The sequence below is a fragment of the Takifugu flavidus genome, unplaced genomic scaffold (assembly GCF_003711565.1).
Source record: "Takifugu flavidus isolate HTHZ2018 unplaced genomic scaffold, ASM371156v2 ctg767, whole genome shotgun sequence".
In the NCBI taxonomy this organism is placed as follows: Eukaryota; Metazoa; Chordata; class Actinopteri; order Tetraodontiformes; family Tetraodontidae; genus Takifugu; species Takifugu flavidus.
In genome coordinates, this window is record NW_026622377.1 from 37501 (window position 1) to 51991 (window position 14491).

General features: G+C 48.4%; 1 protein-coding gene and 1 pseudogene across 2 annotated transcripts; one reads left to right on the top strand and one right to left on the bottom strand.

Moving 5' to 3' along the window:
* Positions 1-1110, top strand: part of LOC130521181 (CDP-diacylglycerol--glycerol-3-phosphate 3-phosphatidyltransferase, mitochondrial-like) — a 3394-nt pseudogene extending 2284 nt beyond the window's left edge.
* Positions 1111-1651: 541 nt separating this feature from the next.
* LOC130521182 (cytohesin-1-like) lies at positions 1652-5312 on the bottom strand. 2 transcript variants are annotated; one of them, XM_057024813.1, is made up of 11 exons: positions 5199-5263; positions 4510-4576; positions 4233-4351; positions 3843-4036; positions 3472-3620; positions 3245-3356; positions 3097-3099; positions 2761-2837; positions 2618-2689; positions 2249-2406; positions 1652-2159 (listed from the first exon to the last, which is right to left on the bottom strand). In XM_057024813.1, the coding sequence occupies exons 2-11, from the start codon at positions 4567-4569 to the stop codon at positions 2084-2086; spliced, it is 1020 nt and encodes a 339-aa protein (XP_056880793.1). In that variant the 5' UTR covers positions 4570-4576; positions 5199-5263; the 3' UTR covers positions 1652-2083. The 2 variants fall into 2 exon arrangements, with proteins under 2 accessions (XP_056880793.1, XP_056880792.1); XM_057024812.1 differs by lacking the exons at positions 1652-2159; positions 3097-3099 and having other exon boundaries at positions 2230-2406; positions 5199-5312.
* Between the last annotated feature and the right edge of the window lie 9179 nt (positions 5313-14491).

The window sequence follows — 14491 nt, forward strand, 5'->3', positions numbered from 1 at the left end:
TAAATGGGTGGTGTCTGTCCGTCCGTCTGTCTTATCAGCACCTGGACAGAGTCGAGTAATCTGCTGCCAACAGTCGTAAATAGACTCTGAGCCCTCGACTGTTGTTGGGAGGAAGCAAAAGCGTCTGTTTCTGATTATTATGGGATGCCTCCGTAAAACCGTTTACCCTAAATCAAACCAATTCTGGGTGTGAAGGTTGAAGGTTCACCATAACGCTGGTGTCAGATTCATAAAGACACATTTTAAACGCCACATTACAACGTGCTAATCGCTTTTCACTTTGATAAACACAAACGGACAAATTAGAGATTGAAGTTTTTGGGTTTTGGAAGAAAAAAGGTAAAATAAGGGGAGTTTTATTCCCTAAAACTCAAACTTTAGAGAGCAGAAGCTGCGCGTGAATGCAAAATATACCCGCATCAGCACTTTTAAAGCTTCTAATCACTATAAATGTTTGTGGTTTTATGGCCCATTTGTGTTGTTATTGCTTATCAGTGGCGGAAAAACAGGTTTGAGGCTTCCCAAAATAACTTGGAAGGAGTGAAAGTATGTGAAGGTGCGCAGCAGCACCGGAGGGAAGAGCAGGTGCCGCTCAGCGCTGCCCCCTCCTGCCCCCTAGCGGCCGCGTTGGGCTCGACACCTAAACGGCCCCGACAGTTTCTGCTTTTGCACCTTCAGAGTTCAACATGTTAATATTCCAAATGTAGGAAATGACCAACTTTGGGATTCGTGGATGCTGGATGAAAAGAGTGAACAAATATGTTTTTGCCTTTCACTCAGAACCGTTTCCTCACTTTCTGACCCTGGAGGTCGCCGCCATGATCCGTGCACGAGTCTTCACAAGTCTTCACGAGTCCCGGCGGCTGTTCGATCCGGCGCAGGAAGCGACTCAGACATTCAGAGACATCACGACAACGGTCCAAAGTCACTAAGGCGGCGAGGCAGCGGCGCCGACAGCTGAGGCGGATGTGCTGAAGGGTTGGAACCCCTGAGGGTTTGTGAGGAGCTCTGAACGAGCTCAACGCTCTTCCTGCTCAGCTGGAGCACCTGCACAGACTTTTATTCATTATCTTTGTAAATTAAAGGTGTGGCGTGTTTTTAAAAACTGCATGACCGCTTCTTTTATATCGGCACGGGTTCCACATTACAGGGGATCCACCCAGGATCTGGATCCACCCAGGATCTGGATCCACTTAAATCAATAGATGACTTTTAAAAAGAAACCACATAAAAAAAAGAGGTGACGCACACGAATGTTTGTGTTTCCACAAATAGCTCAAACGGTTCCAGGAAACTCAGCCGAGCTGCTGGAAAGACGAGGGTTTGATTCTCGAGGCGTGAACTCAGGTAGGAGCGGAGGGTAACAGCTCAGTTATTACAGCTGCCTCGTTACCGTGGAAACGAATCCATAGTATACGTTAAAGACTGAGTCCAGACTGGCCCTGAGCCCTAAGATGAAGGAAACGGTTCATATTTAAATCTGTTCCAGGAAACAACTTTGTTGCTTCTAATCTGATTTGAGCCTAATCTGATTTGACGGTGTGATCGGAACATCTGGACGAGCCGGTTTAAACGCCTGAATATCGTCACCGTCGTCATTAACGCCTCATTTAGGATGTAATGAGTGCGGCACAAATGGGAAAAACAAGACTGTGTTGCAAAACTTTATTTGAAACAATAAATTACAAGAAAAACTGACAAATATTCAGCAGTTTCTTTATTTTTCCACCAACCTCAAAGCAAAGTTTTTAAAAAATGTTTGGAAAACACTGAAAGGACCAGATCAGATGTGGCGTTCACGCCTCTGATGTGGTCATGTGACGCGCCAGGAAAACAGAGGAGAAAAGGACTCGGCAGGAAAATAAAACGAGTCTGTAAATGATGAAAAGGATCAAAACGGTCGCTCCGCCAGACGGTCTTCGAGGGCTCCAGAGGACAGAAGCTTGGTAGGAACACGTGTGTGTGTGTGTGTGTGGCAGCAGCACAGCTGTCCGTCAGGGCCTCCCTTCCTCCGTGGATGGGGAACATCTGTCTGGATCCTGGGCAGCAGGTCCAGTTGCTGGTCCAGGTGAGTCTGGATCCTCTAAAGCGCCTTCAGGGACGAAACCTTCTTCTTGCGAGAGGCCAGCATCTCGTAGAAGGGATCCCTGATGGCGGCTCTGGGGGGGGGGGGGGGGGGGGGGGGGGGACGAGGGTCAGGCTCCTGCTCACCCTAACCCACCACCCACCGGCTCGGACCACAACTCACTTGATGCTGCTGATCCACTCGTCCTTCTCCTCCTCCGCCGTCGGCGCCGAGATGCGGTAGAAAGTGTGGTTGCCCTCGACGACGCGGCCGTCCGCCTCCGTCTTGCAGGCCTTTATCACCTGGTCTTTGTGGTCGGGGATGAAGAGCTCAAAGCAGTTCTGTAACGGAACAGAACCACGGGTGAGTCCTGAGGGAGGGGCGCTTCCTCCTCCCTGGGTGGAGGGTAAAGATGGTGCCAGCAGGTGGCGCTAGAGGAGCTCCTGTGAGGAATAACTGCAGTTTCATAGGGAACGCAGCTGACTCACATTCTCAGGGCATCGGAAACAAACAAAACCATCAAAGATAAAAGATCCGGATGGAAAACTTTACCGGTTTCTTGGAATCTTCAACTTCTCGGATGCTCAGATTTTCCAGCGGGATAATTCCTCTGGGTTCTTTGTCCTGGGCAGGAGGAGGACATGAGACGTGTTGCAGACCGCCCGTCTCCCATCTCATCGACTGGAAATACTCACAGTGGTGTATTCGAAGTAGTACAGGCAGTTGTCTGTCAGGATGAACCAGCGTCTCTTCCAGGTCTTCACTCGTCCACCTGGGGACAGATTTAAAGCTGAGCTACGACCTCCTTTTGGTGGCTCTGTGCAGCCAAGCAGCAGGTTAAAGGCAGCTCTGTCCAGCAGTTAGAAGCAGCTCGGTTTGGGTCGCGTTAGCAGCGTGAGGCGGGACACACAAACGCCGAATTCTATGTTCTGAGCGATGTGACGCTGAAGGACAACAGCCAATCAGGACTGAGAAGGCGGGGAGGAGAGGAAGCGGTGCAGGGAAAAGTGAAGGAAGAGCTGAGTACCTACCTCCTGGAGCAACACATGAAACACAGAGAGGAATAAAGTCACTGGAAACGTTCGAAACGGCCACGTCAGTAAAGTGTGGTTACACGCCGCGTCCACCAGGGGGCGCGCGCATCAGCAGAATGAATCTGAACGTTTAAAAACGTCCTACCGAGTTTCAGGAGCCACCCTTCTCTGTCCGGGTTGAAGAAGGTGTGTGTCAGGTCGTTGCCGTCGTCCTCGGGGATCTTAAAGGGCTCGTTCTTGATGCTGTCGTACAAGTTCTACACAAACAGCAAAACTGTAGTAATTAGCATGTTTGTTGCCCCCCCCCCCCCCCCACACACACACACACACGCGCTCGGATGATGCCTCTGGGATGCTGTCGGGCCACCTCACCCTCAGTAGGTCCTCCGGCAGGTCTCCTCCATCGTTGATGCCCCTGTTCATGGCCGTGAACCTCTGCACGGAGGGTTTGTCCTTCACGTTGGGGTTGTGCAGGCTGGTGTTCAACATGATGACGGCGAAGGACAACACATAACAGGTGTCTGTGTGACAACAGCAGAGGGTGTGTGTTGCGCGTGTGTGTGCACGCGTGTTTGAGGACTTTGCCCAGCAAAATCATCAGAGCTCATCTGGAAAGGTGAGGTTATTTTAAGGCAGCGCTGTTGCGTCCACCTCTGGAACCATGCATTTGTTGTTGGGATTGATGGTTGCCATGACAGCGGCACCTCCTCACAAGCCTCGTGTGTGTGTGTGTGTGTGTGTACCTGTGCTCTGGAACACCCCCGGGTTACAGCGGCAGTATCTCTGGGCGAACGCCTCCATCATGCGGTCGATCTTCTGGGCCTCTCCGGGCAGCCTGAAGCTCCAGAGGAACTGCCGCAGAGCCTGGACCAGGTTCAGGTCCGTGAACTCGTGCAGCTCCAAGAAGGCGTGCAGAACCGCAATGTTGAAGTCATCCCTGCACGACACAGGAGGACGCACGCCCACGCACGCACGCACGCACGCACAGCAGGGGGGAGCGAGCAGGACAGAAAGAGGATCAACAGATGGAAGCAACGTTCACCAGATTTATTAAATCGGATAAAGACGGATCATCTTTCCGCGGTGAGCCAACAGAAGCTAACGCTAACGCTAACGGGTACAGCGCTGCTCACCGTTCCCCGAGGTACTCGCCAATAGCCGTCTTGTTAAGCCCCTCCCCCTTGTAGAGAAATTTGGCGATTTCATCGCTCGTGCTCTTCAGGAGAGAAGTGTCGATCAGGAAGCGGATCCCCTGAGGGAGAAAGATCCACCCGGGTCACCAAGGGTGTGTTTGATTCACCTGTTGCGGCCTTATAAAGCACGCCGACGCGACGCCGCCGGTGGATCGGCGTTCCGGGGCTGGTTGATCCCGTCAGGTTGAGCTGCAGCACGAGGCCGAAGCTTTCTCACCTTCTTGGGGTCCATGTTGAACTTCTTCCGGCCGATGGCCATTTGTTTGTTCCTCTGCATGCTCTTCCTGGGGGACACGGAGCGGGTCACATGATCAGGTCCTTTCTAGTGCAGCACCTGTGTCATCGGGGCTGCTGCTAAAAGGGTGAGACAATCTAGGAGGGGGGGGGTGTGTGTGTGAGGCTGGTGTGTGTCTGTGAGGAGGGTGTGTGTGTGTGTGTGTGTGTGAGGCTGGTGTGTGTCTGCGAGGAGGGTGTGTGTGTGTGTGTGTGTGTCTGTGAGGAGGTGTGTGTGTGTGTGTGGTCTTTGAGGCCGGTGTGTGTGTGGTGTTGTGTGAGAGAGTGCGTGTGTGCGTGTGAGTGCGTGTGAGTGTGTGCGTGTGGTGTGTGTGTGCGTACATGTGTGTGCGTACGTGCGTGCGTGCGTGCGTGCGTGCGTGCGTGTGCGTGTGTGTGTGCGTACGTGTGAGTGTGAGTGTGTGAGAGTGTGTGTGTGTGTGTGTGCCGGGGCAGGTGTGTGTGTGTGTGTGTGTGTGTGTGTGCCGGGGCAGGTGTGTTGTGTGTGTGCTGGGGCAGGTGTGTGTGTGCGCCTGTGTGTGTGTGTGTGCGTGTGTGTGTGTGTGCGTGCGTGCGTGCGTGCGTGCGTGCGTGTGTGTGGTGTGCGTGCGTGTGTGTGTGTGCGTGTGTCACCTCTCTTCGGTCAGGCCCAGAGTCTCGATCTCGCTGGTCACCTCTGCGATCTCATCCTTCAGCCTCTGAGACGGGAGAAACACAGAGGATGAGGAGGAAGCTTTGTGATCCAGGAGAACCCTGAAGACCCGGTGACCTTCAACCCCCCCCCCCCCCCACCACCACCACCAACCCCCCCCTCACCCCCCCACCCCCCCCCCCCTCCCCCCACCACCCCCCCTCACCCCCCCCGTGTGGAACAGCCGGCCTGTTAAAGCCTCTCTGGGATCTGAGGCACCTGTTGGGGCTCAGACGACCGCCGACCCACATTTGCTCCACGCCACAGTGAGAAGACACAAGCATGTGAGGTCATGGCGAGGAGGCGGGGCCAGACACGTCTGCGGGCGGCAGCCCAAAATAAACGACTAATCACAGACGTGAAAACGAAGGTCTCCAATTTAAGGCGGATCCTTCAGCAGCTCTGCTCTAAAGGTAGAACACTTCACTCCTTTGGCTGCTTCTGTGTGTGTTTCCATGGTGACACCATAAGTGAACAGCTTCTTCCACTGTGGGAATGTTTTGCGGCTCATTACCCATCATCCCCCAGGGCGGGACAGGGCGGGGCTTGTGAGGGGGCCCTGCCCACAGGCTCCGCCCCGTGGTGGAGATGCCCAGTTTCTGACTGCGTGTTCCAGACAAGCTGGATTTCGTTTAAATTCACAGCTTTTGCTCTGCGGCTGCAGAGATGCAGGCGCTCCTTTATCCTGGATCGGGTGATCTGGTGATCCGGTGATCTGGTGCTCAGTGACGCTGCCATTTCCCCTTTTCTCACACCTGACGACAACAAAGGTCACACACTTCCTGTCCTTCACTAACACCAGATCACACATCACTGAATGTAATGTGTGATCTTTAGGAGGCGGCGGTGGTCATCGTGACCCCCCCCAGGGACAGACACTTAGAGCACACACATGTAGCCCCCAAAACACACACACACACACACACACACACACACACCACAAACACACACACACACCACAAACAAAGAGGATCATTTCTCCTTAATGTAGAGTAACGCTTCAGTGGTCATACGCCTCTAACCCCTCCCCATACTCTCCCCTCCACCACACACACACACACACACACACACACACACACACACACACACACACACACACAGGGCGGGTGTGTGATCAGTGACTGAGAGCGGGTGTGTGATCAGAGGGTGAGAGTGGGTGTGTGATCAGAGGGTGAGGGCAGGTGTGTGATCAGTGACTGAGGGCGGGTGTGTGATCAGAGGGTGAGGGTGGGTGTGTGATCAGTGACTGAGGAGGTGTGTGATCAGAGGGTGAGGGCAGGTGTGTGATCAGAGGGTGAGGGCAGGTGTGTGATCAGAGGGTGAGGGCGGGTGTGTGATCAGAGGGTGTGGTGTGTGAGCAGTGCTGAGTCCATGGGCTGGAGCAGAGTGTGGCAGATGTTTGCTGCTTTATTAGCTGTGTTGTCCCGTGCTGGCGTGATATTCAGCTCTAATGTCTGATTCTTTGGGTGCTGTTGAAGGTTAACTCAGTTCATGTAGCTGTGATTCTGAAAAGGTCCCAGACTGTTCATCTGCCTGACGCTGGCTTCAGTACGTTCTGGGACTCTGCACTGACTGTCTGGGGGCAGGTAGTAGACCAGCGAGGCCAGGAAGGAGATGAGCACGCAGGGGATGATGATGTTGACCACGTAGAAGAGAGGTTTGATGACCAGGTAGAAGGTGATGTCCTGATGCTTGTTGCTCTCCATGCAACTGAGTCAAGATTTGATCGCTTGACTGATTCTTACAGTTTTGGATCAAACCCCCATCTGCTGATTCCAGGAGATCTTTAAAGGATCTCAGAGCTTCAGATTTATGAAGCCTGCTCAGCCCCCGGCAGCGCTGATGAAACCATTTCATTCCTTCAAAAAAGCAGAACATGAAGCTCCAGAAAAGGTTTTTGTATCAAGTTTCCAACAGAACGAGGACAAGTGGGTAAAAGCGCCACTTTAAAGCCTCCAGGCCTCAGAAACATCCACCTTTAGGACGCCTGACTTTAGAGGATCGTCGGTTCGCTCCGAGCACAAGAACAAACATGTTTAACCTCAGTCCAAGAACATCTGACCTGAAATGATCAGAAACCTTCAGCGTAAAAAGATGGTGGAGAGAAAGCTGCTGGGAGGTTCTCAGAAGAGAAGTGGCATTAAAGCCAGCTGGAAGAGTCCAGCCTGCTTCCTGCTCCTCCAAACAGGCGTCTCCACACCAACACTGAGGAACACGGGCTTCTGTTCTTCCTTCTTCTCTTCTGACTATTGTGTGTTTGATGAATGCAGCATCCACTCACTGCCCCCCCCCCCCCCCCCCCCATTTACACTGCTCCTGGTTTCACAATGCTCCTCAGACAGATGCAACCAGAGACACTGATGCCGTCAGACAATAAACCTGAGTGTTGTTGTGTCCGGTTATTAACATGTTCCATGCTTTTCCTTCTGCAACAGTTCATCACACCTGCTCAGGGAAACCTCGGTGTAAAGGAGGTGAAGCCGTGCCTCAGTGACTCTACTTTGCTGTTTTAGAAACTAACAGTTATTAGATGAATATACAGTGTGCACGTACGCGCACACGTGTGTATAAACACTTAATACACGCGTGTGCGTGGACGTAGACTTTTTAGTACTTTTGTTCATTACTATTTTAGTTTTAGTATTGCAGATTCGTGTCTGTATATAAACCAGATCCTCCTGTAATAAAGAACTAAAGGCTGACTGTTGTCACGTGACCTGTCTCCGTCTGTGTCCGATGATGGAACCTGCCTGGAACATCTGGTCCACAGAAAAAGCAAAACAGCTCACAGAACTGGTCCAGTTTAGACCCAAAAATGACAATAAATAATGAAAATGTGTGACACATAGAAAAATGGGCGAACTTTCTATTGGTCATTGACAGTTTCAGTCGTCATCAGAATTCATCAGAAATATTCAAAAAACAAACCAACAAACACACACAGAACCGCAAAGTTTAAAGCTTAAAGGGAGCGACAGGTGAAGATTTAAAGCTCAACGCAGCTGAAGAAGTTCCAAAAAGGAGAAATATCATGTGGTGCTTTACCTTCACCCGGTGGACACGCGTGGAACTGCAGACAATAGTTAAACGCGCTCCGACACATTCTGACCTCTGCTGCTCCTCCTGGACTCCAGGGCTGCAGAAATATGCTGCTTTTACAAGTCTTTAAAATCTGTCAAGCATCATAAATCTTATTTATTTAACCAGGTTGAATAATGGTGGAGAATAGTGTCCGAAAAGCGTCTTTATTTTTAAAGTGAACCAGAACAGTTCGGTCCGCGTTCACAGAGACGCGGAGAGACCTCGAGAGAGTCCAAAACAAGTCCGCGAGGAAAACTCTCAAAATAGTCAAGCCACAGAAGTCAGGGTTTTGGCGATGAGGCCGAAAACACTCCGCCGCTGGCAGACGGAAGTTCTGTCCTTAATCTAACGGGAGATTGAAGAGAGACCGCAGTGCGTGTGTCTTCTGCGGGGCCACTTGCTGATGAGCGGCTCCTCCACGCCCCCTGCAGGTAGACACCACCAGCAACAACGTCCCAGAACTGGGAACCCAACAAACCAGTTTTTAAAAGTATTCCTTTCAGACTAAGCAGGAAGACTGAAGACCGACAAGGTGAGTAACGAAGAACATTATTGAAAAGAATTGACAGTTGTGATTTGGAGATAAAATCAAGATTTGAAAACATTTTTGTGACTATTGAAGAGCTGCATAGAGCTGAAGAATTCTTGGCTTAAGAAAATTCAACTAGACTTCATATTTAGTTTTAGCACAAAACATCATTATACATTATAAATGAAGAGGTCTTATTTAACTTCTGATAGTCTGGCTTTAGTTATAGTTGAATAGTCTTTCTAAGTGAAGTTTAGTTTATTTTTCTTTTCTCTTTGCTACTGATCTAAAAGAACTTTAAAACCCTCCCAACGCTTTAATGGTAGTAATATATACGCGCATAAAGCTGCTGATTAGGTTGTAAAAGTGAAAGTATTCTGTTCAACGAAGCAGGAAGAGCGACATTTTGTGACAGGTGAAAAGCTCTTAGAGTTATTAGAGTTGTTCAACAGTCCAGGTTACAGCTGGATATTTTGGCATTATTTAAGACAATAAACTTTAAAAATAATTAAATAATTCCACACAGGATCACAGGACACCAACAGGATTTTGGGTTCATGCTGCACGTTTTCTCACAGTGGTTTATTGTTCTATGTTTGTGGAACCACTGTGACAGAAATGCAGGAGTGGGTGTCATTTCTTTCATCTATTTTAAATAGAGCAGTGATCTTTGAGGACTTGGATCATAGAAATAATTGAAGAGGGGAACAAAGGAGGGAAGTTAAAAAGTCCTGACTAGTATGTTTATGTAGCACCAGATAATTTAGTGGCTGAGCTGAAGACAGTCCTTTCACCATGTTGGCCTGTGGAAAACCAGTGTTGTGGGCCCGATGGACCAGCGTCCCCGTCGTTGCCGGACCACCGTTGGCCACCAGTTGGGTTTTGGGATCAAAGTGGGGGCGTTTCCTGTATCCGGTTCTCCTCACGGATCCATGACTACAACATGTTGCTGCAAGTGCAGAGACGTTTGCTCTGGAAAGAACTTTAGAGCACATTCAGTGCTGCAGGATGAGGGGCTGGAAAAGGTGCCAGTTCTTTTCTCACTGCAGGGAACAGTTAAAAAAAGCAGCTTAAACTCTGAAAACATGAAAATGATACAGAGACATCATTGATTTATTGATTCAGTTGTTATCCAGAATGGATTAGAAATGTTCCTGTTTGATAAAAATGCAGTGAATTGGAATTATTGAACTCCAACCTCTCCAGATTATTTACCTTCATCACAGTCTCATCACTATTTCTGATGTTTCCTCAGGATGGACGAGGACAGAGCAGAGTCCACAGTGCCCAGCTGTGTGTCCCTGAAGAGTGACCACTCCAAGAAGAGTGATAAACTTCAGAAGTTCAGAGGAAATGTAAGAAAACTAAAGCGTGATGATGTGTTTGTGTGGCAGCTGTTAGTCACATTAACAGCAGCAGGTTGTGAGTTTATTATTGGAGATGTTTAACACTTAAACCTCAGACAGTCATATAGTTACAGACTTAATGTGAATTGTTGATTAGAAACAAGAATCAGGTTTAAACTGAAAGATGAATTCAGACATAAATGCTGGAACAATATTGAGTCTTGATCAGGTTCTTTCATCCTATAAATCAAAGGACTAATAGAGATGTGTTTCATAGTGAGAGGGGGGAGCACATCCTATCAAACTGGGACCAGGCAGCTCCACCAGGAGAGTCCTCTTGTTCACAATCTGGAAGCAGATCTGGAGATGCTGAAATGAAGCCCAAACAAAGTAAAACTGTTCAATATGAGATTTAATTTGTGATGTCATGAATTTGTAGTTGTGTTGATGATTTATTATAGATGGAAATCATTGGTTTACTTATGTTCAGGAGTGATCTGCAGGAGGTGATAGAAGGTCAGAAGATGAGTCTGAAGAGAAGATGTGAACATGTGACTGAAGGAACTCATGAAGCAGGAAGTGGAACCCTGCTGAACAAGATCTACACTGAGCTCTACATCACTGAGGGACAAAGTGAGGAGGTGGACACACAACATGAGGTGAGACAGCTTGAGAGAACCTCCAAGAAGAACATCCAGGACACTCCAATCAAGTGCCAGGACATCTTCAAAGTCTTATCTGAGCAACAGAGACACATCAGAGTGGTTCTGACCAACGGTGTCGCCGGCGTTGGAAAAACCTTCTCAGTGCAGAAGTTCAGTCTGGACTGGGCAGAAGGTTTGGAGAACCAAGACATCAGTCTGGTGCTTCCGCTCTCATGCAGGGAGCTGAACTTGATCAGAGATGAGCAGCACAGTCTTCTCTCACTGCTTCATGTTTTCCATCCAACATTACAGAAGATCAGAGCAGAAGATCTGACTGTCTGGAAACTTCTGTTCATCTTTGATGGCCTGGATGAAAGCAGATTTTCACTGGGTTTCAACAAGCATCAGCTCATCTCTGATGTCACACAAGTATCGTCAGTTGGCGTGCTCCTGGTGAACCTCATCCAGGGGAACCTGCTTCCCTCAGCTCTCATCTGGATCACCTCCAGACCTGCAGCAGCCTATCAGATTCCTCCCTCGTGTGTTGACAGGATCACAGAAGTACGAGGCTTCACTGACTCCCAGAAGGAGGAGTACTTCAGGAGGAGGTTCAGTGATGAAGATCTGTCCAAGAGAATCATCTCACACATCAAGGCCTCCAGGAGCCTCCACATCATGTGTCTGATCCCAGTTTTCTGCTGGATCACTGCTATAGTTCTGGAGGACATGATGACCAGAGACCAGAGAGGAGAGCTGCCCCAAACCCTGACTGACCTCTACTCACACTTCCTGAGGTTTCAGATAAAGAGGAAGAAGCAGAAGTATGGAGGAAAGCAGAGACCAGAGGAACTGACTGAGGCTGATAAAGAACTCCTTCTGAAGTTGGGTCGGCTGGCGTTTGAACATCTGGAGAAAGGAAACATCATGTTCTACTCAGAAGACCTGGAGCGATGTGGACTGGACGTCTCCGAGGTGTCGGTGTACTCAGGAGTTTGTACAGAGATCTTCAAGAGAGAGAGTGTGATCTTCCAGAAATCAGTCTACTGCTTTGTTCATCTGAGCATTCAGGAGTTTCTGGCTGCCGTCTACATGTTCCACCGTTACACCAGGAAAGACACACGGTTATAAATAAGTTCCTAAAATATTCTGAACCAAACCCCTTTTCCAGGTTTCTTGGTTTTTGCAAAAAACAATCCAGCCACATCTCTTGATGACTTCCTCAGGAGAGCACTAATGAAATCTCTCAAAAGTAAAATGGCCACCTGGACTTGTTTGTTCGCTTCCTTCATGGTCTCTCTCTGGAGTCCAATCAGAGGATCTTGGGTGGACTGTTGGATCAGAGGAACAGCCACCCAGAAACCATCCAGAAGGTCCTCAACAACCTGAAGGAGGAGAACAGTGATGAAATCTCCCCAGACAGAAGCATCAACATCTTCCACTGTCTGATGGAGATGAAGGATCAGTCAGTCCATCAGGAGATCCAAGAGTTCCTGAAGTCAGGGGAGAATCAGAGAGGAGACTGTCAGAGATCCACTGTTCAGCTCTGGCCTACCTGCTGCAGATGTCAGAGGAGGTTCTGGATGAGCTGAACCTGCAGCAGTACAACACCTCAGATGAGGGACGACGTCGCCTGATTCCAGCTGTGAGGAACTGCAGGAAGGCGAGTAAGTAAAGATTTTTGGGGCCAGACATCGGCGTTTAAATCAAGCGAGTGGATCATGTCAGGTAGCAATACCCCCTCCAGTGGTCATTCCTTCAATTCTTTATCTCCATTGCAGCGTCCATAAATTAAAAACAACAACAATTCATCCAGAAATGTTCAACACTGGCTGGATATAAGTTCAAAGGTCAATCCAGACAAACCAACATAAGGCAGGAATAATAGGAGCCACAAGTTAACTGACTATCATGAAATTACTGTCATGTCATTAAATAACTTTTGTTTGTTTGTATACATCGTATTCGAACGACAGAAAAAACATTTTAACTAATGACACGTGACTATTTTGCTTCATTTGTTCAACGTAAAAACAGCCGGCCTCGTTGGTTTAAATGGGTGTTTTAGGTCTTTGTGGCGGTTCCGTTTGGAGCCTTTATGTGACCCACAAGTTGTTTGAGCCTTTCCACACCCGTTAGGTGGCAACTTCATCACTAGCAACAAAAGGTGCAGTGAAAATGATTTGAAGGGAAACAGGCAGATAGAACAGAAGCTGAGGGCAATCGATGCAACCAGAGACTCTGATGTCATCGATCGGATCGCTGAATTAAGACTTGACGCACCATCGTACAAATTGGATGAAATGCAAAATATCCAAAGAGCCGATAGACAGATAAAAAGATGCACGTTTCTTTAAACCATTTGCTATAATCATTTTAAATATTGAGTAATTATGAGCTGTTCTAAAATAAGACAAATGTTGAGAATAATTCAGTTGCATTTCAGATCTGATGGTCGTTCAAACTGTTGCTCTACGGTGTTGAATTTAGCTTTTCCAGGAAATGAGCTACATTTGTGTTGAGGTAGATTCTCAGATAAGTTGATGAGAAATCCCAAAGTTTGACTCACTATTTTTGTTTCATACACAACAGACTGTCTGGTAGTTTTCTTTCAACGAGTCATTGGGAAGTTGTGGCCTCAGCAATGACGTCAAACCCTTCTCATCTACGGGAGCTGAGCTTAAGCTGAACCAAAGCCTGACAGATGCCGGAGTAAAGTTACTGTCTTCTGCAATGATGCATCCAAACTGCAGACTGGAGACGCTCAGGTCAGGAGGCCTCTGTTGGTCTTTTCTAAATTTCTTTACATTTTCTGCTTTTCTCTTCATTTTCAGATTTAGAAATGTGTTTTTATTTGCCCCATTTATTCCTTTTCCAGGCTGAGGGGCTGCAGTTTATCAGAGATCAGCTGTGACTCTCTGGCCTCGGCGCTGAGGTCCAATCCCTCCCATCTGAGGGTTCTGGACCTGAGTCAGAACCAGCTGAAGGATCCAGGAGTGAAGCTGCTCTGTGGTTTTCTCCAGGATCCTCTCTGTGAGCTGGAGACTCTCAGGTCAGTCAGAGATGATCCAGTACTTTCCCAGGTGTAACTAGTTAGACAATAACTGTTTCCATGTTTGATCTTTGTTATAAACGTAGTGTTACAGTTCTCAGAAAAAAGACCACACAGGACAGATTTGCAGTATTAAATTGGTTGTGGAAATCTGTCCCATGTGAGGATGGTCATCAATGACTAGAAAGGAAGTATCAGTTGTAGATTTGTCTTGTTTTATTTTAGGCTGGCCACAAACCGCCCAAACATTCAGACCAATCAAAAATGGTTCTTCCTGTCTTTTAAAGATCAGAAGGAAAACTAGAAAACCCCAAAAGAAAGCTGCTGCAGTGTGCCATGCCCCTTCTCTCCTGAGAAAAGCCATCCCAAAAAAGAGAAAAGCCCAAGTGTGAAGTGAGCACCCTGTTAAACCTTGGTACCGAAAGCCTGCAGTCATTCTCATCTGAGGTGGCTTCATTCCAGCCAGAAGCCCAAACCTGCCTCCCTCTTAAGGGGCAGCAGGTCAGTCCAACCACAGAAACCTTCATGAAGATCTGAAGCTTTCAGCATCCACAATTGTTGCACCTCACTTCCATTGGAGTCCAAA